The sequence below is a fragment of the Dromiciops gliroides genome, chromosome 2 (assembly GCF_019393635.1).
Source record: "Dromiciops gliroides isolate mDroGli1 chromosome 2, mDroGli1.pri, whole genome shotgun sequence".
Lineage (NCBI taxonomy): Eukaryota > Metazoa > Chordata > Mammalia > Microbiotheria > Microbiotheriidae > Dromiciops > Dromiciops gliroides.
Window position 1 is genome coordinate 175,687,259 of NC_057862.1, and position 26,653 is coordinate 175,713,911.

Consider the following 26,653-nt stretch of genomic DNA (forward strand, 5'->3'; position numbering starts at 1 on the left):
GTCTCATTGAATGTTTGATCATTTTCCTTAATTTTTCAGTACTTATTCATAGATACTTGAACTAGTTTACTAGATCTAGAGATCATATTTCCATCTAATTGTTACTGTTTATGTTCAAACTCTTTAAGATTTCTTCTTCTTGGAATCTTTGGTACTGTCAGTCTTTTCCCCTCCATTTTTTCCCCCTTAGTGCTCACTTCTGACTCTCTCTCCTCTGATTGTGGTTTCCTTTGGGTCTATATCTCAAAGGGTCTCAGCCTCCTCCTGTACTGGATAATACACAGTCTAGGTCTCCGTCCCAACTGACTTTTGGGTGGTCAGGACTCCAACTGGATATTGTGATCTTTCCTCAGGCTTGGTAGAGTACTACATAGCTCCCCATGTACGGTGTCCTGTCTTGGTGATCTATCCCACATCTCTGGTCCTTAGCTCTTTGGTCTGTCGCTGGCAATTCAGACCCTGCTGGCACTGGAAGTTTAAAGCCTGTTTTACCCAGCACCAGCAGTTTAGAGCTACCAGCAATTCAGAGCTTTGCAGTATGCATGCTTCCAGGTGGTAGCAATTAACAGATTTTTGTGCCTCAAGAGACCCCTAGGCTTTTTTCAGTAACTCTTCAGACTTCATGCACAAGAACTTTGAGCATGAATTCTCTGTTTACTCCAGGACCACCCACATTCTCAAATCCTAGTGAAAACAACAATAGAAGGAATATGAAAAACCTCACACCCATTAAAAATACACAGGAACAGAAAATGATTATTGTTAGAGTGACTGCCGGAAAACAAACATACTGATACATTGTAGTTGTAGCTTTGGATTGATCCAGCCATTCAGGAAAGCAAAGTGGAACAATAGTCCAAAAGTCGCTTAATTGTTTACACTTTGATACCATGATGAGGCCTATACCTCCAAAGATTAAACACGGAGGAAAAGAATCCATATGTAAAAAACTATTTATATCAGCAATTTTTGTAGTGGCAGAGTAATTAAAATAGGGGGGCTGTCCATCATTTGGGAAAGTGGTGTCAAATTCAAATAGAAATAGAAACTGCTTAGCCATACATAAGGGTTCCTGTGGGCCACATGTTAACTATGTTTTATTATATTTATTTTGTTAAATATTTCCCAATTACATCTTTTTTTTTTGCAGGTCAATGGGGGTTAAGTGACTTGCCCAGGGTCACACAGCTAGTAAGTGTTAAGTGTCTGAGGCGGGATTTGAACTCAGGTACTCCTGACTCCAGGGCAGGTACTCTATCCACTGTGCCATCTAGCTGCCCCTCCCAATTACATCTTTTTATACTTTTATTTTTATTTTTATTTTTTTTAGTGAGGCAATTGGGGTTAAGGGACTTGCCCAGGGTCACACAGCTAGTAAGTGTTAAGTGTCTGAGGCCGGATTTGAACTCAGGTGCTACTGAATCCAGGGCCGGTGCTCTATCCACTGTGCCATCTAGCTGCCCCCCAATTACATCTTAATCTGATTTGGCCACACTCAAGAGTGTTGTGGGCTGCTTACGACCCATTGGCTATGCATTTGACACTTCTGATTTGGGGGATGGCTAAACAAATCATGGTATTTGTATGAAATGGAATTCTATTATCCTGTAAGAAATGACAAAAAGGGACAATTTCATAAAAACTTGGCAAGATTTATGTGAACTAATGGAGTGAAGCAAACAGAACTCAGAGAATAGCAACAACAATGTAAAGGGGAAAAACCTAGAAAGACCTTCCATTCATAAAGATATCTAGGAATAAGTGTATCTAAGAAACCTGCACACTCTTAGCTTTTGGCAGGTAGCATGAAGGAGCTAGCTAGGCATTAACCCACTGCCCTTGAATTTTGAGTTCCAAATTCTCTCCCTCCTTCTGTTTTGTTTCTGACCACTGCTTCCCTTAATCTACCCTCCATTTTATCATTTTTCCCCCAAATCTCTTATCCCCTTCCCTTCCTATTTCATTATTAGGTAAAGTATATTTCTATACCCAAGTGCATGTAAATGTTTTTCTTTCTTTGAAGCAATTCTGATGAGAGTGAGGTTCAAGCATTGCCCAACCCACCCCCATTTTCCCCTCCACTGTAAAATTCTTCCTTGTGTACCTCTTTTAGGTGGGAAAATTTTCTATATTCTATCTTTACCTTCCCCCTTCTCCAAGTGTATCCCTCTTTCTCAGCCCTTCATTTCTGAAAGGTGGCGTGGAAATCATCCCAATATAATCACTTCACACTCGTGCCCTCTGTCTATGTAGACTCCTTCTAAATGCCCTAATAGTGATAAAAGTTCTTAGGAGTAACATCTTCTCATATAGGAATGTAAAGAGTTTAACTTCATTGAATCCTCATGATTACTCTTTCATGTTTACCTTTTTATGCTTCTCTTGAATCTTGTGTTTGAATGTCAAATTTTCTATTCAGCTCTGTTCTTTTCATCAGGAATGTTTGAAAGTCTTCTATTTCGTTAAATATCCATTTTCCCTCTGAAGAATTATATTTAGTTTTGATGGGTAGGTTACTCTTGGTTGTAATCCTAGCTTCTTTGCCTTCCAGAATAATGTATTCCAAGCCCTCCAGTTCTTTAACATGGAAGCTGCTAAATCTTGTGTGATCCCGACTATGGTTCCATGGTATTTGAATTGTTTCTTTCTGGCTGCTTACCATATTCTCTCCTTGACCTAAGAGCTCTGGAATTTAGCTATATAATATTCTTTGGAGTTTCCATTTGGAGAGCTCTTTCAGGAAATGATCAGTGGAGTCTTTCCATTTCCGTTTTACCCTCTGATTCTAGGATGTTGGGGCAGTTTTCCCTAATGTCTGGGCTCTTTTTTATTGTGACTTTCAGGAAGTCTAATAATTTTTTTTTTATTGAGGCAATTGGGGTTAAGTGACTTGCCCAGGGTCACACAGCTAGTAAGTGTTAAGTGTCTGAGGCCGGATTTGAACTCAGGTACTCCTGACTCCAGGGCTGGTGCTTTATCCACTGCGCCACTTAGCTGCCCCAAGTCTAATAATTCTTAAATTATCTCTCCTGGGGGCAGCTAGGTGGCGCAGTAGATAGAGCAATGGCTCTGGAGTCAGGAGGACCTGAGTTCAAATCCAGACTCAGACACTTAACACTTCTAGCTGTGTAACTCTAGGCAAGTCACTTAACCCCAATTGCCTCACCCCCCACACCCCAAATATCTCCCCTGGATCTATTTTCCAGGTCAGTTGTTTTCTAATGAGATGCTTTATTTTTTTTTCTATTTTTTCATTCTTTTGACTTTGTTTTATTGTTTCTTTGTGTTTCATGGAGTCATTAGCTTACACTTGCCCATTCTAATTTCAAGAAATTATATTCTTCAGTGAGTTTTTGTACCTCTTTTTCCATTTTGCCAATTCTGCTTTTTAAGGAATTCCTTTCTTCAGTAAATATTTGTGCCTAGTCTTCTCTGCTCTACCAGTAGTTCTTCTGCTTTGCCCCCTCACCCCCTGGGAATGTACACCTGCACCAAATTCATCTCTACTCCTGCTCGTGTGAGGAGTAGCTCTCAGCTGCTGAGTAGACTGTTATCTGCAGCTGTGCTAAGATGTCCAGAGGTTCAAACAAATGAGAACCTCAGCATCTTGATAGCATTAGGTCCCTTGACATCATTTGTCCCTAGATGTGGAATCCAAACTAGCATTGTCTCAAGAGACATTGACATAACATCCATATTCATTGAAGTTGGGGCTGCCACTGTGCAGGTGGGTGCCTCTGGTACTAGGATTGGAACTGTATTTGGAAGTCTCATCATTGATTATTCTAGGAACCCCTTCATGAAGTAGCAGCTCTTCTCCTATACTATCCTGGGCTTTGCCATTTCTAAAGCTATGAGCCTCTTTTGCCAATGGGGCCTTCCTCATCCTTTTTGCCATGTGATAGAGCCATTTCTACCCCTCCCCCAATGTTTCTGAATGTTTTCTTCTGTCCTTTCTGATCTTTCTGTGTCTTATCCAGTTTGTGTGTACATCTCCCTCCATCTCCTCAGGCAGTCCTAGGGAAAGCTGTGGGCTCAGGGTTTGACAGAGAGAAGACAAATACATACTACATTAATAAGCTGTTAAATTTTGTGCCTGTTTTACCAAGTCATTAATTCTCTTTTTATAATTTTCTTTCATCACTTTCATTTCCCAGTTTTTCCTCAACTACTCATTGATATCTTTAACTCTTTTCAGAAATTCTTATTGGAATTGTGTTCAATTAGCATTATTTTTCTTTGAGGCTTTGGTTGTAGCTGTTTTCACATTTTTTTGTCTTCTGAGCATGTATGTGTCTTGTTCTTCCCTGCCACCATAATAGCCGTTAGTGGTCAAGTTCATTTTTGTTTGTTTGTTTGATCACTTTTCCAGCCTATTTAATGACTTTGAATTTTAAGTTAAAGTTGAGCTCTTAGGGGCAGCTAGGTGGCGCAGTGGATAGAGCACCGGCCCTGGAGTCAGGAGTACCTGGGTTCAAATCTGGCCTCAGACACTTAACACTTACTAGCTGTGTGACCCTGGGCAAGTCACTTAACCCCAATTGCCTCACTAAAAAAAATAAATAAAAAATTTAAAAAGTTGAGCTCTTCTCACCTGGAAGTGGGAAGGCACTATTCCAAGTTTCAGGCTCTTTTACACTGCTGTTTTCAGAGCTAGTTCTAGAGATCTTCACATTTTCAGTGCTTCCACGGTGATGTGATCTGGGGAGAGGTGTGATCACTGCTCCCCTAGTTTGTGCTCTGGTCTTTACCCAGAAAGGGTCCCTGCTCCCCTGCAGCCACAAATGCTAATACTATTTTCACCATAGAACTACAACCCAGAACTTCATAGGGACAATAGACTTTCCAATAAAGGCCAGCTATACCTAGTGCCAGCAAAGGGTCCACTGTAATCTCTTTCTGTCCAGTTATCCAACCCTGTTACTGTTCTGGACTGAGAGCTTCTAAAGCTGCTGCCGCTGTTATAACTACCTCCAATGCCAAGCTTGTGCTGCAGCTAAGTGTACTCCAGGCTTCCCCCACTCTGATGTCACAGACCTCTCTTGCTGCCCTCCCAAATTGAATTAAACTGGGAAAATGTCTCATTCTGACCTTTTGTTGTCTCTGCCACTCCAAAATCTGATTTGAGGAATTATTTTAAAGTTGTTTGGAAGGTCCTATTGGGAGAGTTTGACTGGGTTGCTACCTCTAATCTGCCATCTTAGCTATCACCACCACCCCCAATATAAATTATTAAAGAGATCACCTTAATCACACATTTCTAGAAACAGGCTCATCAAGTCTCTGGGTTGGTTGATACCAGGCAGAGCATATTGTTCTTGATCAAAGGACTGGTTCCCCAGTCGGTCTCCCAAAGCACCTTTATTGGGCTTTACAAGGTAGGAAGCTATTGAAATTGAAAAGAATGGTAGAATTCTAAATAAATCATGATAAAACCTGATACTCATCTCTAAAGAGAGAGGGGGTGGATTCAGAGTGCAAGATTGAGGCATAAAAGGAAGGGGGTATGGCCAAATCAAGAATTTTTTTGCTTAACTATACATGTTTATAACAGGTTTCATTTATCTTCCTTTCTCAGTGGGAAGAAGGAAAAGGAGAAGGGAAAGAATTTGGATCTGAAAATAAAATTGGATTTTTTTTTAAAAAGAGACAGTTTGGGCAGCTAAGTGGCTCAACGGATAGAGTACCAGCCCTGGATTTAGGAGGACCTGAGTTCAAATTCGGCCTCAGACACTTGACACTTAACTAGCTGTGTGACCTTGGGCAAGTCACTTAACCCCAATTGCCTCAACAAAAAAACAAAAAAGAGACAGGTATAGTAGTATAGCAGGAAGATCATGAACTTGGAAGATTATGAACCCAGGTTCAAAGGCTAGCTCTTGTCACTTTACTAGCTGATCTTAGACAAGTCACTTAAATTTTCTCATACCTAAAATGGAAATAATAATCCTTGCACAATTTATCTCACAAGACTGTTGCAAAGATCAGATGAGATAATGCATGTACAGAACTGTGTCACAAATCTTAATGTTGATCTTAAATGTGATAAATGGAAGCTATCAGGTCCTTGAGTCAGATATAAGGGAATGAGAGTTTGGAAACCATTAGTTGGGCAACCTAATACAGTGGCATGAATTGTTAAAGGGAAAACAAAAAAAAAAATTCTTTGTAATGATAATAATATAACACAAAGAGAATAGAAAGCAGAGCTCCAAGCAAATACAGTTCTCATTAGATCCCATGTCTTATTTCTTTTACTTCCCAGGACTGATTTTACTATAGGAAAAGAGTTCTTAATCTGGAGTCTGTGAAAGTTTGGGTTTTTAAAAATTAATTTACTAACTGTATTTCAATATAATTGATTTCCTTTATAATCCTATGTATTTTACTTAATACATTTGAAGATGTTATTCTGAAGAATCCCTAGGCTTCTCCAGTCTGCCAAAGGAGACTTCATCATCTCTGAAAACTCATCTTTTTGCAACATGAAATCAACTTTGAAATTTTCACCTCCTCAGATCATTTCTCTTCCTGGCTACAGGACTTCATCATACACCTAATGAAGGTAACCCCTCTGTAACCTTTTGGGCTTCTTTTTATGCCTTGTCTTCCCCAATTAGATTGTGTGCTCCTTGAGGGTAGGGATTGTCTTATATCTTTCTTTGTATCCCCCAGTACTTAACACAGTATCTGACATATAATAAAAATCTCTCCTAGTTTCCCCAATAAAACTGACTCCTATGTCCAGAGCCTATACAGATAGAAAAATATTCATGGGCTAATTCAATGGGCTAACTGTATAAGTGTATTTCATAGTGTTTTTTATCCATTTTGTTTTTCTATTGTGGATGGACAGAGGAAGGGGAAATGGTGTTGAACAAGTGTTTGTTTGTTTGTTTGTTTTTAGTGAGGCAATTGGGGTTAAGTGACTTGCCCAGGGTCACACAGCTAGTAAGTGTTAAGTGTCTGAGGCCGGATTTGAACTCAGGTCCTTCTGAATCCAGGGCAAGTGCTCTATCCACTGTGCCACCTAGCTGCCCCCTAAACAAGTGTTTAAGGCTCTGAGGTTTGGGAGCCCTCCTATCCCCTCTTTGTAGGCTCCAGGATAATTATGTAAGTGGCAGTGTTATCATGTTATAAATATATACTCTATTATAAAAAGTAAATAATACTTGAAGGAACATAACCATTAATGTGTGTACTCCTTTCACTGATAAAGAAGAGAGATTCATGGGGGCAGCTAGGTGGCACAGTGGATAAAGTACTGGCCCTGGATTCAGGAGAACCTGAGTTCAAATCCGGCCTCAGACACTTGACACTTACTAGCTGTGTGACCTTGAGTAAGTCACTTAAACCTCATTGTCCCAAAAAAAGAGAGAGAGAGGGAGAGAGAGAGAGAGAGAGAGAGAGAGAGAGAGAGAGAGAGAGAGAGAGAGAGAGAGATTCATGTTTTGTGTGACCTGGGAAAAAAAAAGTATATCTACAATTTATAGGCACAGGCCTATAAAGAGAGGCCCTGGCATGAGAGTCAGATTTATTGGAGAAAATAGGAGAGACTCCTATCAGTCTGACCTGGAGAAGAGAAAATCTTGCCTAAAAAGTAGAGGGAAGCAAGGATGCTAGAAAGATTCTCTGACTCTGGGAGTTAAGGGGAATTGGGGAAGCATTGCTCAGGCCCTCTATGTCTCTGGGGAAAGAAGTAGAGCTTGAAAAATGCAATGGCTGGCTCCAGTTGGGCTGCACACTCTGCATTTAGGCCTTTTCCACCTTTGGTGGCTGGCCTTTGAAATCTCTGGCCCCATTCTGACATCTGGTGGCCACCCCTGAGATAAACTCAGAGATGTTCAGGGCGTGTCCCACCACTGTCTTCCTGCAGCTCCTGGCTCACTAGTCCTAAGCAGAGCCAAGGTAACAAACACATCTTCAACCCCTTAGGACTGCCAAACCCCAGGAGAGACATTCCCAACACTAGGCTAATTCCTGAGAAGTTACCAGGAACTCCTTTAAGTGCACTCGACTCTTAGGTATTTTTTTTTCTCCTGAGGCATCTAAAAGCAGGGACCTAGAAAAAATAAATAAATAAAAATAAAAGTAGGGACCTAGGGAAGGAAGGAGAGGAGGGGATTGTTGAAGGGAAGTATAGAAGGAGAGTTAGTCAGTCCTCCAAGGGTGGAGAAGTAACAAAACTCACCGAAACTTCTTAGAGTCCAATTTACAGAATTGGCAAGTCTATCTATCATTGACTAAAAGAACTCAAAAACTGGGCACTGAAAAACACGAAAATACTTAGTATTCATCTTACTAGAGACCCTCCTGCTCTCAAGAGAATAATCGAGGTGGAAATAGCACTGAGCTCAGTGTCAAAAGACCTGGCTGATCAATTTAAGTCCTGGTATAGACAACAGGTCAGTGACCTATCTATTGTGGTAGATCACTTAACTGCTCCAAGCTTCATTCTTCTCATCCAAAAAAGGAGCATAATAAAACTAGCACTACAAATGTCATGAGGTTGATTGAGGAAGGACTATGTAAACCATGAGGAAGTCTACTGCATAAAGGAGAGTTGCTATGTCATTATAGTTTGATTCATTGATGTAGATTGGTGGTTTAATCCCTCTCCCAGAGATGACTAGCCCACAATGCCTTCCCTTCATCTTTTCACAAACCTTTAACAGAAGAACCACTCAAAAAGCCAGAACTTGTGTTCTGATTATTTTCATATCTCAAAGGTACTCTCAGGCTGTCCATTAGTTATCCCTAACCCTCAATTCACTGGTCTAGCCTTAATCATTGAGTGGGTGTTGCCTCAAGCAAACTGAGACCTGTGAAAGACTTTATTTTAAAAGGCCAATATCTCCCACTGCATCTGGGAAACCATCTCCAGTTGTCCTCATCTATATCTTGCCACTAGACCCAGATGGTTCTGGAGGAGAGACTAAGGCTAGTGACTTTGCACAGTCCTTCACTTAAATCCAATTCACTGCAAGTCATGACATCACCCCGAAGTCATGGTCCTCTTTGATAAGAAAGGAAAAGTAATACCAACAATCCTCAATTCTCCAACTACCTGCCTCCTTTTCCTTTAAAAGCATGTCCTTAATTAAGTCTTTTTACCCTACTTCTCACATGCAATTTATTGTTTATAGCACACTATAGCCTGCTTAATGACAATAATAGCATTTATATGGCATCTTGATGTTTGCAAAGTAGGTTACAATTAGTATCTCATTTTATCTTCACAGCCCTAGGAAGTGGGTGTTGTTATTATTCCCATTTTATAGGTCAGAAAACTGAGATAGAGATTAAGTGACTTGCCCAGGATCACAGAGCTAGTGTCTGAGGTCAGATTTTAACTCATATCTTCTCCAGAGCCTAGTCTACTATGCCTTTAGTTGCTTATGCCCACCATACATTTTTCTATTACCCTTTGAGTTACCTGTAATTTTTAATCTTCTGAAATAGTGGGATTCTGTGATTTACAGTTCATGAAGCAACAGGAAAATACTGGTATTACAGAGCAGTAAGCAGTTTGAAATCATTTGAAATACTTTTGAAATTTCCCAAATGTGATCCACCTCAATATCCATCTGCTACTAAATTCTGGGCCCAGTTCATTGTCCAGTTATTGTCCAATGATCATAGATAGGATCATCCATTTATAAATGAAAAGGATTTATAAATCTTCTAGTCCAACTTTAAAAATGCTCTATTATAAAAGGCAAATAATACCCACAAATAATACTTGTAGGAAGATAACTTTGTCAATATGTGTACTTCTTTCACTGGTAAAGAAAGGAGATTCATGAATTGTGTGGCTGAAAAAAAAAATTCATCACCTCATAGCCAACCTTCTGGTGACAAGCCCTTCTGAATTTAGGCTAAGGTGCGCCTGACAAATATATTTACAATTTCGGTGCCATATTTGAAGACTTTTAAGTTAAATGGAATCTGCAAGTTTTGAGCAGGCATAGCCAGGCAAAATAGGGCAAAGAAAAGTCTTCGTTTGGGAGTCAGAGGACTTTGGTTAAAATCCTGGCTCTGAAAATTAATATCTGTGTAACCTTGGACAAGTAACTTAACCTCTCCTAGACTTCAGTTCCTTATCTATACAATCAGGTGTTTGGACTAGATGACTTCAAAGGTCCCTTTCATCTCCAAATCTATGATTCTTTGAAAATCCAAAGTCACCTCCATACAGGAATGTGTTGATATGACAGAGGCCAGCAGTAGTCCTATTCTCGTTCAGACCCAAATTCAGGTCTGGAAGGTAGGAAGACCAGGAGGGCTGCAATCAGACTTGCCCTGAATCAGACCACTTTGGGAACACTGAAAGCTTGCAGGTCCCTAGCCCGTCTGTCCCTAAAATTCTAGAATAACACAACACTCAATACTCCCAAGAAAGTTGCAACAGCACCAGCCCAGACCTTCCCTCCAGAAGTGATGCAGAACTCAGCCCAAACATCAAGTCTGAAGTCAGAAAGGGAGCTGGAAGAATGGGCAAACAAAAAAAGGACCCCACCATAATGAACGATTATGGTAGCAGGGATGCTCAAGTCACAAATGCAAAAGAAGAAAATAACTCCACAACATCTATAAGAGCCTCAGAGGAAAACACAGCATTGTCATACACTCAATTGTTGGGTTTTTTTAAGTTTTAAAAAAATTAATGTCTAGAATTAGAGCACTTGAAGAAAAAATGGGAAAGAAATGAGAGCCATGGAAGAAAGAACTGAGAAGGGAATTAACAACTTGGTACATGACATACAAAGCTTTGCCCAACCAACAAACTCCCTGAAAATTCAAAGAACCAAATAGAAGTCAATGACTCTATGAGACAATAAGAAATCTTAAAACAAAGTCAAAGGGCTGGAAAAAAATAGAAGAAAATGTAAGGTATCTCATAGCAAAACAAGTAACCTAGAGAACAGAGGAGGAAAAAATTAAGAATCATTAGACTTCTTGAAAACTACAACCAGAATAAGAGCCTAGACATCCTATTTAAAGAAAACTTAAAACCAGCCAGATGTCTTAAAATCAGAGGACAAAGTAGAAATAAAATCTACCAGTCACCTCCTGAAAGAAACCCCAAAATGAAAATTCCTAGGAATATCATAGCCAAAATTCAGAACTACCAGGTCAAAGGAAAAAAAATACTTCAAGCAGCCAGAAAGAAAGATTTCATGTAGCCACAGTCAGGATCAAACATAATTTAGCAGCCACCACCAAGAATAACTTAACCAGAAAATTCTATTCAATTCAATTTGATTCAATTCAATAAACATATAAGTGCTTCTTATGTACCAGGAACTGTGCCAAGCACTGGGGATGCAATCTGTAAACTGAGTCCCAAAGTTCATTGGTACAGGACTCTCTCCTTATTGATGGAGCTAAAGGCCCTGCCTTCTGTGAGAGGTGAGATGGAGTTGGTGAGAGACAAGAGAGCTCTATCCTTGACCAGTCTCTTTTGGGACTCTCCAAGTGAGTCCTATTTGAGTTCCGCTTCAGGACTCCTCAGGATCAGTTCCCCTTGGGGCTATTGGAGCACCAGTCTTCTTCAGGACTCCAAAAGTTGAGTTTCTTTGGGAACTTCTGGCTTCCAGGTTTGAGAAAGACAAAAGAGGCAAACCCCACTTCAGGCTACTCAAGGAAAAGACTCTGGGAAGACATGAGGGAAGCTAACTGTTTCTATCATGTCCCTATGCCCACCGTGTTACACTAGAGACTTTGGAGAGTTTCCTTTTAGGTGAGATCCGGGACCCTCTCTCTTGTTGAGCTGAGTTACCCCATTCACAGTGAGGGAGAACTCCTTCACTCTGTATTGTCTGATATGTATATATTCCTACATACACCTTCTGATTTCTGTTTTGCTATGATTTGGATAAATGGGCTATTTTGCTATTCTCTGTGTGTGTTCATTGTGGACCTGGTATTTGGTGGTAAAAGGGTCAAGCCTTGAATATAAAGCTTGAGGGTCCTCCCTCCCCCCAGAAATGACAAAGCAATCAGAAGCTAAATTGGATCCAATTATGTCCCCTAGACTGCCCAGTACCCTCTCTCGGTGAGGAAAACAGAATGGTCTTTGGCCCCAACCTCCTACTTTTCCTCCTGTCGGGAACAAATGTCACCTTTGGAGAAAGGTCTGGGGAGAAGGTGTTGAAGGTATCTATTCTTCCTCCCTTCAAATCACACATCCACAGCCCTCAAGAAAGATGGGCCTCGGGGCAGCTAGGTGGCGCAGTGGATAGAACACCGGCCCTGGAGTCAGGAGTACCTGAGTTCAAATCCGGCCTCAAACACTTAACACTTACTAGCTGTGTGACCCTGGTCAAGTCACTTAACCCCAATTGCCTCAATTAAAAAAAAAAAATTTAAAAAAGAAAGATGGGCCTCTCTCTCCATGTAAGGCTCCATTCTGCTACAAATCTAAAGGGGAAAGACAAAAGAAAGCTAGAAATCTAGGGGTGGGGTGGACGGGACACCAAGGGGCTAGGCTCTCAGGCACAGTGGCAGATGAGTATGATGATATAGTGGAAGAAAAGAGCCTTTAATGAAATAGAGGACTTCCAATAATTCCTAATGAAAGAACTGAACTGGTGGGAAACTTTGAAGTACAAATACAAGGATGAAGAGTAACATAAAATAGTAAACATTAATGAACAATGAGAAAGGACTAATCAAGGATAAATTGTATATATTCAAATATTGGGAAATAATATATGTATCCCTGCTAATTCTATCATCTTCAGGGTTCATAGAGGCAGTCCAATTAGACAAGGCCAGGGAGGGATTCTGTTATATATTGATGATGTTAAGAAAAGAAAAGAAAAAAAAAGGAAAGAGAAAAGTAAAGGAATGGGGGGTGGGGCACACATGCATTGGGCAGGGGAGAAGGGCAAGGAAGGCTAGGGAAAAGTATTCCACTTTAAAGACATCTTAACAAACAAAGAGGAGAAGGAGAAGGGAGAGGGAGGGGGAGGGGAGTGACTAACACTTGAACTTCATTCTCACCTAAACTGGTCAAAGAAGGAAGATCATACACACACAAAGAGTTGGGTATTCAAATACATTTCACTCTACAGTGATACAGGAGGGAAGAGGAGAAAGAAGGAATGAGAATTAGAGGGACAGTAGATTAAAACAAAGATTAGTCTTGGGCAGCTAGATGGCACAGTGGATAGAGCACCAGCCCTGGAGTCAGAAGTACCTGAGTTCAAATCCGACCTCAGACACTTAACACTTACTAGCTATGTGACCCTGGGCAAGTCACTTAACCCCAATTGCCTCACTAAAAAAAAAAAAAAAAAAAGATTAGTCTTAAGCAAAACAAATTCTATGGATGTACCAAAATATTTATAGCTCTTTTTGATGTGGCAAAGAATGGGAATCTGAGGGAGTGCCCATCGATGTTTGAATAAGTTTTGGTATAGATGGGATACTATTGTGTTGAAATTATATCAGTGGGATAGAGCACCGGCCCTGGAGTCAGGAGTACCTGAGTTCAAATCCGGCCTCAGACACTTAACACTTACTAGCTGTGTGACCCTAGGCAAGTCACTTAACCCCAATTGCCTCACTAAAAATAAATTTAAAAAAAACCAAGAAATTATATCAGTGTAATTATCAACAAGGATTCCAGAGGACTAATAATGAAACATGCTCCCCACCTCCTGATTGAGAGTGAAGGACTCAAGAATACAGAATAAGAAAAATATTTTTAAGGCATGGCCAATGTGGAAATTGTTTTGATTGACTATACATATATGTATTGTTTGTATACATATATATATATATGCATGTATGTATGGTTTTGGTTTTCTTGTGTTCTCAATTTGTGGCAGGGGGAATTAGCAAGGGGAGGGGTAGAAGGAAGATCTTGACTTATTAACACAAATATATAAATCTCTGATCAACACAATAAGCAACCATAATTCCTGAGGAGTCACAATGAAAAATGTTGCCCATATCCTAACAGAAGTGAAGGACTCAAAGCACAGATTGAGACTTGTTTTTTAGACATAGCCATTAAGAAATGACAATACGTGCTTATCACAAGGGTTTTGTTTTTCCTGATTTTTCAATGGGGATGTGGGAAGGAAGTGGGGTTAGAGAGAAGGCTGATCTTTTTTTGAAAATAAAATAAAATAAAATTTAAAAAAGAATATGAGGGGGTAGCTAGGTGGCACAGTGAATAAAGCACAGGCCCTGCATTCAAGAGGACCTGAGTTCAAATCTGGTCTTAGACACTTGACACTTCCTAGTGGTGTGACCCTGGGCAAGTCACTTAACCCTCATTGCCCCCACCAAAAAAAAAAAATTTAAAAAAAAGAATATGAGTAGCAGCATGGTATAATTGAAAAAAAGACTAGACTAGAAATTAGGAATGCTGGACTAATTTCTACACTAACTGGCTGAATGAGTCCCCCTCCTTGCACCTCAGTTTCCTCATGTATAAAATAAGAGGGTCATACCTCCAGTGGTATCAGATTCAAATTGCATTTAGGCCACTAATCCATACATAAGGAACAGGGCCAGAGCACACTGCCTTAACCTTTTAAAATGTAATGTCATCTCTGTTCTTTGGTATTTCTATTTATTTTGTTAAATATTTCCCAATTGTATTTTGATCTGATTCTAGAAGCACCCAGGAACATCGCTACATGTGAAGTCCATGTTTGACACCTCTGGGCTCTTAAATTCTATGACTGAAACCATAGAGTCACAAGCACATTTGTATTTTTACCTGTTGGTCGCATAGTGAACATATTGCCCTCCTCGCCTTATGTGGAGAAGGTTTAGACAGAAGGACTGAATATAAGTAGATGGGGCTGCGTTGTTATGTTTCTGTGTGGGTTCATGCCATCTGCTGTGTGCCTGCCAGAGTGGGTCTGTCTGTCTGTCTGTGACCACACCTAAATGAGTGCATGTTCCCTACATGTACAGCTATATTCCTACACACGTGTGCCTGAACCCCAGATAGGAGTGTTTGTAGAAAGTAGGGGAGAAGAGGAGAAGAGTGGGGTGGCCTTGTCTGAATCTGAGGCTCTCATATGCCCCTGCTTTTCTGTTATTGTGTACAGAGGGTATGCACTTGTCAGGGTTGGTTGGTTTGTTTTTTTATTTTGTTTTGTTTTGTTTTGTGGGGGAGGAGGCCAGAGAAAGGGAAGTAAGGAGGGGAAAAGAGTGTTTCCAAATAGAATGTCCATGATAATCCACAGGCCCTTTCCCCTCCGGATACCTCTTCTGGACCCCACCCCCAGAGTATGTAGCAGCAAATCCTAGAGAAGGCAAGATTCTAGGTGGCCATGGAACCCCAGGTCTGAACTTTCTCAGAAAAGGGGACAGCAGGAGGGGGGTAATTAGTGGTGGTCAGGGCCTCTGCCTTCATTCTCCTCCCTAGGCCTAATAGCTCTCCTTTGATTCTTCCTTAGAAGGAACAATTAAGATGCACTGAGGAGACAAGCATCCACAATCAGAAGCTTTCTTGATGGGCTTCGCAGGGGGCTCAAAGGGCTAAAATCTTTCTCCTCCCACCCATCCTAGCCTGAATTCTGGAGAGCTGAAAGGCAAAAGAAATCCCTGGAACCAACCACTCCCAGTTCAGTCTTATTTCCCTAAAATCTGGCCTCTGCTTTTCTCTTCTTTCCCTGGATTGTTTCTCTCCCCATCCTCATGTCACGCCTTCAGTCTCTATTTGTTCCTTTCTTTCTCCCTCTATCCCTCAGCAGCTCAATACTTGTCTCCGTCTGTCTCTCTTTCCCTCTCTTAGCTCACATTCCTCACATCTCTCTTTGTATTTCTCCACACACACACACCCTTGCATGTTCCTCCCACCCCCCACTGGTTTCTGTCTCTCTCCTGCTTCCCCATCTTCTTCTCAGTTTCCTCCCCCTCTCCCCTCCTCTCTGCCTCATCCCACACCCCTCTCCCTAGGTTGCTCTCCAGCCCTGGGTATCTCTGTGCCTCTCTTTCCCTTCCTTTCATTGCCTCCTCCCACTCATCGGTGGCATTGGTGGGAGTCTGTCTCTTTCTGTCTCTGCCTCCTCCTTCTCTCCCTCCCACCACAGTCTCTCCTTCTCCCCTGCATCTCACACTATCCCCAACCCTCTCCTCTCCTTTTCCTGCCCCTTTAAATCTGCCTGGCCCTGGCCCTGCCTTCCCCGTGATGCTGTGATGGAGCAAACATTGATTTGTGCTGGGATGGGATCGGAATTTTGATTTTTTTTTTCCTCCCCCAACCATAAGAAGGAAAAAAAACAACTAAAAATAATACCCCCCCCCTTACGACTGCCCCCTCCCTCTTCCCGCCCAGCTCTGATTCCCTGTCTCCATCAGAGGCATTTTTTTTCCCCTACACAATTCCCATCTCTCCCCCCCCCACCCCCTGCCACCACCCCGCCCCCCCCACCAGCCTGCTCCTCTCTGGCTGGGGAGAGAGGGGAGCCAGTCCTGCTGCTCTGGGCTGGGATTATTGCCTGGGCTAGGGGAGCCTCTCCGGAAAAGAGGGGGAGGGGGGCTGGCTGGGGTGGGGTGGTGGTGGGGTCTCCTGCCATGGACGCTGCGCCTGGGGGGGCAGTCTGAGCCCCAGTCCACATGGTGAGTAGAACTGGCCCCTCTCCTTGCCTGTCCGCCTGTCTCCACCCCCTGCCTTTCCCCTGCAGTGCCTCCCCTAGCCCTGAGTTGGCCCGCCCCACCAAACCCCCTGCCCACCCCCACCCCCACTGGCTTCAGAGTGAAGCCAAAGAGCTATGGGGTGCTAGCAGCAATTGGGGAGGGGGTAGAGCACCCCAATCTTTCCTCCAAGCTTCTGTCCTCACCCACCCCTTTAAGGCTAGAAATGAAGAATGTCTTGCTAAAGATGCAAGATGGGGTGGGGAATTCTAGGGGGAAGGGAGGGATGGCATGGAGAAAGGGGCAAATGGAGATTGGGGTTCCTATCCAAGGAGGGAAAATTCTCAGGGAGAAGGAGAGTATGTGCATTGGGATATCCCTGGTTTTCCCTAAAACCTTGTGGAACTGTTCAGAGCAAATGCATGGAAGAGGGGGACACCAATGCCACCCAGACCAGAAAGGGGGGAAGGATGGAGGAGTGTTCACTCAGTCCCTTTCTCCCTTTCTCTTTTCTTTCTCTGCCAGCCACTCAGGATGAGGGCCCACCCCTGTCTGCCCATCCTGGGGCACTCCCAGATGGCCCCAGTCTGACTCCCTGAGCCCCTTGCCCATCAGGCATCCAGGCCCCACACCCTCACCCAGTTCCCTGGACTTCCAGGATGTGCTGAGCAGTGGGGAGGCTGAGGCCACGCCAACTACATGCATGTCCCCCGGGGGCAAGTTCGACTTTGATGATGGCGGCTGCTATGTGGGGGGCTGGGAGGCTGGACGAGCACATGGCTACGGCGTGTGCACAGGGCCCGGGGCCCAGGGAGAGTACAGTGGATGCTGGGCTCATGGCTTCGAGTCCCTGGGTGTCTTTACTGGGCCTGGTGGGCACAGCTACCAAGGCCACTGGCAACAGGGAAAGCGCGACGGGCTGGGCGTGGAGCAGAAGAGCCGCTGGACCTATCGTGGCGAGTGGATGGGTGGGCTGAAAGGACCCACTGGTGTCTGGGAAAGTGCCTCAGGACTACGCTATGCTGGGCTCTGGAAGGACGGTTTCCAGGATGGCTATGGCACTGAGACCTACTCGGATGGAGGTGCCAGGGCGTGAGCTGGGCCCCTCAAGCAGACTCTGTCTCTCCTACACACCTTGCCCATCTCCATCTCCATCCACTTCCCTCATTTCGCCAACCTCATCATACCTCCATGGTCATACATTCTCCACTGATCGTACTGATTGTCTCTGTCATCCGTCTCCCCGAGTACCAGCCCTGCCCCCACGCCCACCCCTGTCTATCCACTGTGTCTATTCACCTTCCTATCTAGTCTTAGTTCATTCACTATTCACCTGCCCCTCATGAGCAGCTGTCTCCACCCTTACCGTCCCTGTGTCATCTTACATTTACTGGTTTTGTGCCAGTGACTTGGGTACTAGGGGAGGCACCCAGTAGAGAGAAGTGGTAGGGGAGGGGGGTGGGGGACAAAGAAGTCTATTGCCCCTCTCATCTTCACTTTGTTCTCTCCTCAGGCACCTACCAGGGCCAGTGGCAAGCTGGCAAACGTCATGGCTATGGGGTTCGCCAGAGTGTACCCTTCCAGCAAGCGGCACTGCTGCGGTCACCCCGTCGCACCTCGCTGGACTCGGGCCACAGTGACCCCCCAACACCACCCATACCCCTTCCCCTCCCTGGTGATGAGGGGGGTAGCCCAGCCTCTGGCTCCAGGGGGGGATTTGTACTGGCAGGCCCAGGTGACCCAGATGGGGCCTCCTCCCGAAAACGGACTCCAGTAGCCGGGGGCTTCTTCCGTCGCTCCCTGTTGTTAAGTGGGCTCCGGGCAGGTGGGCGCCGGAGCTCATTGGGCAGCAAGCGGGGATCTTTGAGGAGCGAGGTGAGCAGCGAGGTGGGCAGCACGGGGCCTCCAGGCTCTGAGGCCAGTGAACCTCCAGCCCCTGTCCCTCCCGCACTTATTGAAGGCTCTGCCACTGAAGTGTACGCAGGAGAGTGGAGGGCTGACCGGCGCAGCGGCTATGGAGTGAGCCAGCGTTCCAATGGGCTGCGCTATGAGGGCGAGTGGCTTGGCAACCGGAGGCACGGTTACGGCCGTACCACCCGCCCTGATGGCTCTCGAGAAGAGGGCAAGTATAAACGCAACCGCTTGGTTCGAGGCGGACGGGTCCGTAGCCTCCTACCCCTGGCCCTAAGGAGGGGTAAGGTCAAGGAAAAGGTGGACCGTGCAGTAGAAGGTGCCCGTCGGGCAGTGAGTGTAGCCCGCCAGCGCCAGGAGATTGCTGCTGCCAGGTAGGGCCCAAAGAAACGGGAAGCAACCCTAGAGGAGGGGGTGGGTCCAGGAAACAGACATGAGTTAAGAGCATGAAGCCTGGCAAGACCCTGGGAAGGTATGGAGCCTGAAACCAAGACAGAGGCACTTGGAGGGAGCGGGGCATAGAGAAAGTAAGAGGTGAGGTTAGGAGGGGGGGAGAGATGCAGTTGACAGAAAGGAGTGGTAGGAAAAATTACATAAGCTGAGTAGGGAATCAATGTGTAATTCTTCTGTGTATGTGCCTATATATCTATATCTATATCCATATCCATATCCATATATACAAACACATGCATGCATACACACATACACATGCATACATACATGCGTGCATACATGCGTACATACATACATACATCAGAGAACTCCGATTCAAATTCCAACTCTATGAACTTAAGAGAGTCACCTCGTTGGGCCACAATTTCCTCATCTGTAAAATGAGGAGTTTGAATTAGCTCTCTAAGGCCTCCTCTAATTTAAAAGTCTATAATCCTGTGATTTTTGTTTGAGTTTGAGCCTTTGGGGGGGGGGGTGGCAGTGTGTGTGTGTGTGTGTGTGTGTGAGGGTACATCTCTATGGGTGTATGGGTATATGTGTAATTATGTGTGCCTGTAAATATCTGTATGTAAATATTTATTTGTGCGCGCACACACGCATTAGTATAGATCAGCATGGTAGCAGACCCCAAAATCCAAAAAAGTCATAGACTGTTGACATTTTCCAAATTCTTTCTTTTCTTCCCCCAACAAGGCCTCTTGGGACCAGAAGAAGCAAGGGCCTAAAGATGGGTAGGCCCAGAGTTTGGTTAGTAATTTCCATTTCTAATCACATTCCAGCTTGACAAGTCTGACATCATTTCAGACCTGGGCCTTAAGGCCAAAGCTGGCATACTCATCTGTGAAGGTGTGGCCCCACATTAACTCCTGTACCTCCCTTTAGCCTTTAGATGGGGTCCCTGAAAAAATCGTGTGCAAACTGACTTCTTTTAAATCAAATTATATTTTCAGCTGTCCAAGAGATCTTGCTATTTAAAGGAACATGTGGAGAATCCTATCAGAAAGTGAAAAATCCTTTTTGAGAATTAACACTCCTTAATTTTTCTGATTCAAGTGTTTTGACTTTTGTATATGAGATTTTTCTATTAAAAAGGCACACCAGGGGGCAGCTAGGTGGAGCAGTGGATAAAGCACCGGCCCTGGATTCAAGAGTACCTGAGTTCAAATCCTCCCTCAGACACTTAACACTTACTAGCTGTGTGACCCTGGGCAAGTCACTTAACCCTCACTGTCCCACCAAAAAAAAATTTTTTTAAATTTTTTAAATTAAAAAGGCACACCAAATAGGTTGTATGTACTGCATATGTGAATAATAATTAGTATGGATGTAAGCATGTAAAGATATGTGCATACATGTGTGTACACATCTGTGTATGAGGATGCATGTCTGTATGTGCCTACCATTGTGCACCTGTGTTTATACCAGGGTCTCTCTACTAACATAGAACCAATATCTTGAGCACTGGCTCCTTCCCAATCGCAGAGAAGGCCCCAGGCTGGATAGGGGGATTGAACAGTACAGGAACAACTGTTCTGTGTATATGGCTAGCAAGGCAGTGGGAGGAGGCTGGCTGGTCTCCCCAGCAACAGGACTGGCAACCCTGATTGGCTGTTGGTTTCCATGGAAACAAGGGAACCTCAGCAGTAGAGCTTCTCCCAGGTAGCCCCAGAAGCCTGGGCCTGAACACACAGGCTAAGAGCTTGAGTCCCAGGGCCCATCTAACACACTAACACATTCACCTAACCACCCCAAATCTCATAAGCTGACAAAGACAACATTGCAACCAAAGCAACCAATGGCAATGCTGTGATAACAGAGCAGGGGGGAGGGGGTGCATATGAAAGTGATGAGGGGTGGGGAATATAGAGGAAAGACATAACAGAAAGGAGCTGCAATAAAATAAGTGGGGGAGGGTTGCTACATGTTGGCACATACCTAGGAAGATGAGGAGACAGCAAAGCTCATAGAGAGCAAAGAACAAAGAGGGGCTATAATAAAAAGAGAACATGTAATAGAATGATAAAGAAAGGTAGATTTTGGCCTGCTAAAAAGCATGCGATAATAGCAGAAAGCTGGGCAAGCATGCTTTTTGAAACTGGGGAGGGATGATACAAGAGACCACTATGATAAAAGAAAAGAGATTATACTAAAAGAGAGAAACTTGTAATAATCCTGTAATAATGAAGATGTGGTGAAAAGGAATGGTGAATTTATTTGTGCAGTATGGACAATGGGGGTGGGGATGCCGTGGGTGGTGTTAAAAACTGCAGGAAAAAGGACAAACTTGCTTCCCAAAGTCTTCATGATGTTCTGTAGAGGAAGACTGTGGGATGCTGATGGGAGGATGGGTCTATAACGATACATGGGGAAAGACATGATGATCAAAGAGGGAGAGGTGGTTGTGGAAAGCACAGAGGGGGTGTGATAATAAAGAAGGGGTGTGATGACACCATCTGAGAACGGGTGATAATAGCTCTGTGGTGGGGGAGGGGAGGTCGGGTGAGAATAGCAGAAAAAAAAATGGTTCCCTGGCACAGAGAAGTGATTTTAGAGAAGGATGTGATAATATATGGAGGGATTTCATAACAGGAGGAAAGGATCTAGAGGGATGGACTAATAGCTAGGGAGGAGTCCTTTGAGGAACAAGGATTGGTCCAAGAGGCTAGAGATGATAAAGTGTTACTAGAGAAAGGAAGTGAGAGAGAAGTGTGATAATAACAAGAAGTCCTTTGCCCTCTAGGGAAAGTGTGTTAACAACCACATCAGAGGTCAGGTATAAAAATATCAAAGTAAGTTTTGAACTGTAAATGGAAGGCAGGGAATCTCCTCTAGAATGGAGTGGTCAGAGATTTACAAGAAAGAAGGGACCATAATAGAGGTAGAGGTGGTGTGATCGATTAAAGAATGAACTAGAAATAGGAAAATGGTGGGAGAATGTACCATAAGCCGAGTGTCAGCACTGAGGACTCCTGGTATGAGATTGGATCGTGAGGTAGGAAGGAGTCAGTTGGGAGCTGTGCAGTAGTAGATGGACCCACTAAGACCCTGTCCCTGGTCTTGGCAGGGCAGCAGATGCTCTCTTGAAGGCAGTAGCAGCAAGCAACACAGCAGAGAAAGCTGTGGAAGCGGCTCGAATGGCCAAACTGATGGCCCAGGACCTGCAACCTGTGTTGGATCCACCAGGTGAGATGTGAAGGGCCCTGGGATGGGGTGGAGGTGATGCCCTGAAGCTCTATCATAGCACTAACAACCCATGGACAATGGGGTGAGGTTTCAATGGAGGGAGACTGCTGGAGAGAGGAGAGAAGAAAGTGGAGAAGGGGAAGAAGAATCCCTGAAAGGAACATAGGGGTGACTATTTAGAGAGCCCTAAATGAGGTCAGTCAATGGAGTGACAGGAGAGAGAGAGAAGGAAGGAGGGAGGAGAAGAGAGAGTGGGGGGAGGGAGGGAAAGGATCATATGAGACAAATAGAATCAATAGGTTTGGGGGATAAGGTGATCAAGGAAGCTAGGGAATGCTGGCAGGGAAGTCTGAAGAATTCAGGAAAAGCACAGGGAATAAGCATTTATATAGTGCCTACTATATGTCAGGGACTGCACTAAATGCTTCAGAAATATCTCATTTGAAAGATTATGGGGTTATGCCCAGGAATCAAAAGCTATAACTTCCCCTACCCCCAAGCCTAGGTTGGTGACCTCATTCCTCATCCACCTTTGCCCCAGGCCGAAGACCCAGGCAGGACTCTGAAGGCACTGACACAGAGCTGCCGGACTGTGACAGCGCTGGGGTTTATGAGAATGGACTGACCCCTTCTGAGGGCACTCCGGAGCCTCCCAGCAGTCCTGCCTCCCCCTGCCAGCCCTGGAGACACCCTACCCACCGCAGTCCTTTGCCCTCTAGGGATGATGGAGGCCACCTCTCTTGCCCCAAATCTTGGCCAGAGGAGTGGGGAGGCCCAGGTGGACCTGGAGAGGAGCTAGCTGGCTATGAGGCTGAGGATGAGGCTGGGGTGCAGGGGCCAGGGGTTGGTGATGGCTCCCCCCTCCTCGGGGGCTCCAGTGACAGCTCAGGAAGCCTTCGAGAAGAAGAGGGAGAGGATGAGGAATCCTTGCCCCACTCAGAGCCTCCCCTAGACCCAGGGCTTGAGCCCACAGTCACCCCCATACTGAGGGGTGGCACATCTGGAAGGGCTCTGGAAGCTGAGAACCTGACAGAGGCACTAGAGGAGCCTGGTGCCACTGAGGAACCTGCCCAGCGGGTAAGTTATTCTCGTTATCCCACACCTTTAGCTTCTACCTCACCCTGACTCTTCCTGTTCTTCCCTTTGAGTCTCATATGTCTTGTCCCTCTTCTCCAGCCTTTCTTCCCTTGACATTGGTGTCCTAGAGATGACCACAGCTTCTCAATTTCTTACCATTTTAGTCTCCCACTTTTTCAATATCTCCATTGGTAAAATATTTGCTGCAGAAGGGTTTGAACTCGAAAGGATCTCTAAGGTCCTTTCCAGAGCTTAAGTTCTGTTCTCTGAGAGTCGGGGGGAGGGAGTCAGGTGACTCGCCCAAGCAAGGTGACACAATGAAGTTCTCAGCAGTTGTCCAAGCTCCTCATCCCTCCTTCTATATCTTCCCATCCCTCCTGACACCCCTTCCAATTTGTTGACCCAGAAATAATAAAGAAACTTCTCTTCCTGCCATGGTTTGCCTCCTCCCTAGGAAGAGCAGGAAAGAAGGAAGGGAAGGGTTTTTTCCAGGGCTCCTTAATGGATGGACCCTGGTCATTTTTCCACCTCCTAGAAACCACATCCTCTTCCCTTTATGTACTGGGTTGCAGTATTAGAGATGTACTACCTTCCACTATGGCCAGATCCTACCTAGACCTGCAATAGTCAGTAAACATTTATTAAGCACTGGGGAATACAAGTACAAAAAGAGAAAGACAACCCTTGCCCTCAAGGAGTTTGCAATCTAATGGGGGGAAGACAACGCAAAAGGAAACTAAAAAGTGGTGTCAAAAGTGGAGGGGTGGAGTGGGCACCCACAAGAACTCCCTTAAATAAAGGTTTGGAGTTGGTGGCCCCACCCTCCAGAGAGGTCAAGGGTAGTGATGAGGTGGAGGATCGAGATCCTACATGATGATGAGGTTATCCCAATAATGAGCTTCTTGGGGCATGGTGAAGTCAGAACCACCCCAAAGTAGTGCATCCAGGTGAGAAATGAGGGGATAGAGGACCACAGGCACAGGGGGACTGGAGAAGAGGTCTGTGACCTGGTAAAGAGAGGAAGCATATTGTGCAGAGCCCAGAGTTAGGGTTTCCCACACTTCTGGCCTTTCTTGGAGCCAAAGGGGCTTTGGCAGCTTTAGTTTTGCCCTCCTCGAACCAAACCCCATCATGCTAATCGACTCAGTGCCCAATGGGATGGATGGGTGTTCAAAAAGGTCCTCATCATGACCTCTGAGGAATGTGACACTTTCCCTTTTCCTTTTCCAGGGAGCTGCTAACCCCTTGGTGGTAGGAGCTGTGGCATTGCTGGACCTGAGCCTGGCCTTCCTGTTCTCCCAGCTCCTCACCTGAGGTCTCTCCCTAGTCTATGGCTCTGGTTCCCACCTCCTCTTCCCTTTGGACTTGCCTTTTTTCTGTCTCTCCCATCTTCTAGCTTCCTTTCTCTACCTTTCTCTTTTGTCCTTTCCTTTTCTGTTCCCATTTATTACTTTCTGCTCCCTCTTCTTTCTCTTCTTTCTCTCTCTTCTCCCTTCTTCCAACTTTATGTCCCCTCTTTTTTTCTCTCTTTCACTAGATTGTTTACATATGAAGGGCTCTTCTCTCTCAGAGTTACTCTCTGAGACATACAAATCTAAGTCAGACCATCACCACCCACACCCTCCTAGCTTTCCTAGGGATCAAAACTTCTATAGGGAAGAGATGGGATAGTATTGAGGGTAAAGGAGGGCACAATGTTGAGCTACACGAGACCTCTCCCACCAGCAAGTTGGAGAGGGGACCTGGAGACGGGGTGACTGACTGCAGGAGTGGGGCACCAGCAATGCTGCTATGAAGTCACCTCCCCCCTGCCATGTTTCTGCCTCTCCATCCCAGACTTCCTGCTTAGAGATTTTTAGTATTCCTCCAATCCCTGAAGGGGTTAACCAATCCTTACATACCCCAAGGAAATTATGTTCCTTTGGGGACCAGCAGGACAAATGAATAGAGATGGAGTGTACTGGGGGCATCTCTTACCCTGTAGCAAGTTATCCAATTTCTAGGCACTGAACTTGGTTCCTGCCTAACTTAGTTCTCTCCTTAGGTAGAGATCTGAAGGGGAGTACAGGGTGCCTCTAGTTCTTCCCCACTCCAGCCCCAGGGGTGGTGGACAGTGAGCAGAACAAAAAACACCTGGAAATCCATAGCCCTCCTCCCAAACCTTCACATACCCGCTTTCTTTCCACCCCCTCCCCCCATTCCCCACCACCATCCACACATGGTCTGGACTTGTTTGTGGCCTTGATAATGTTCTAGAGGGGCCGAGGGAGGCATTCCTACTGTATGGGGTTAGGGGAACCTCTGCCAGTGCTCCATTACCAATGGGAGTGGGGAAGAAAGTGGGATGGGAAGGGGTCCTGGGAGATGGAACTTGATATAAAATGCAGGGCTCAAAAGACAGCAAAATCAAGCCACTCCCAGGAATCCCAATTGAAGTCTGAGGACAGGGTTAGGTGTCAAAAGAGAGGGACAGGAACTAGACCTGTGTTTTCACTGGTTTAGAGAACTCACAGATGAGGAAACTCGCTCTACCAATGCACCTTCTCTGTAACTTATGGTCTTGGAGAGTTGCCTAGAACAGTAGTTCAGGGTCACACTTGCTTTCTACTACATCAGGTTTCCTCTCTGAGGATCAAAATGGCAGTCTATCTCTTTGGGGTCAAAATCCCCTGAAAGGGAAGAGGAACCCTCATGCACATGGAGCAGGGTGAAAGGTAGAAGTCAAAAGTCCCTGAGAAAGAGGGGTAGGAAACACCTGGTTTGAAGTTGAGCAGTTACTATTATTGGCTGTTCCCCAGATGACAGGCAACCTTAGGAAGGGGGTTGATGTGAGGTCCCCAGGATCTGTCTCCTTCATTGCTGAAGGCCTCTCCCTTCCCCTGCATGAGGCAGAGAGGCGAGCTGCCCATTATCCCCCTTCCCCAAAGAATGTCCATGCCTGGGAATGCCCCCCACCCCCTCTTCTTTTTTTTTCTTTTTTTTTTCTAGCCAGGCTATTTTCTACCTGCCCACTTCCTTCTCCTCTAAGACTTTACTTCAAATTTCTACTTCATGGATTTGGGATTGAAGTCAAACATCTCGGCTCACACCAAGTCTTGCAGGAAAAATAAATAAATTTAACAAAAAATATATTAATAAAAAAGTTTTTAAAAAGGGGGGCAGTCATCTCCTTTGAGGTGTGAGGGATTCAGACCTTTGGACCCCAAGACCTCCTTTACTCTCCCTTGCTCAATTTTCATGCCCTAAGAGTAAGAACTTATCGAGGGAAAATTGAGGGGGGGGTGCTTGAGCCCACAAATCAGGGGAGGATGGCTGATGAGCCCCAGGCCTATGAGCTGCCCTTGTACCATCACAACCATTCAGTTTTCCCTCTCGTTCCATCTGCTCACTTCAGTGCCAAGTACATGAAATATAAGACTTG

The 26,653-nt window shown here is 44.8% G+C and overlaps 1 protein-coding gene and 1 pseudogene across 1 annotated transcript; both read left to right on the forward strand.

Annotated features, from left to right (window-relative positions):
- Positions 1–3,433: 3,433 nt before the first annotated feature.
- LOC122743459 lies at positions 3,434–3,902 on the forward strand (annotated as a pseudogene).
- Positions 3,903–16,440: 12,538 nt separating this feature from the next.
- Positions 16,441–26,387, forward strand: JPH4 (junctophilin 4). The gene is made up of 6 exons (XM_043985725.1): positions 16,441–16,593; positions 17,134–17,690; positions 18,122–18,893; positions 22,037–22,155; positions 22,697–23,232; positions 24,463–26,387. Exons 2-6 carry the CDS (start codon positions 17,312–17,314, stop codon positions 24,544–24,546), a joined length of 1,890 nt encoding a protein of 629 aa, XP_043841660.1. The 5' UTR covers positions 16,441–16,593; positions 17,134–17,311; the 3' UTR covers positions 24,547–26,387.
- The last annotated feature ends 266 nt before the right edge of the window (positions 26,388–26,653 follow it).

Excerpts from the sequence above, each read along its gene's own strand:
- JPH4 (XM_043985725.1), top strand. The coding sequence starts at position 17,312 with ATGTCCCCCGGGGGCAAGTTCGACTTTGATGATGGCGGCTGCTATGTG. Across the intron at positions 17,691-18,121 it reads TGAGACCTACTCGGATGGAG|GCACCTACCAGGGCCAGTGG; the intron begins GTGCCAGGGCGT and ends TTCTCTCCTCAG. Across the intron at positions 18,894-22,036 it reads CAGGAGATTGCTGCTGCCAG|GGCAGCAGATGCTCTCTTGA; the intron begins GTAGGGCCCAAA and ends TGGTCTTGGCAG.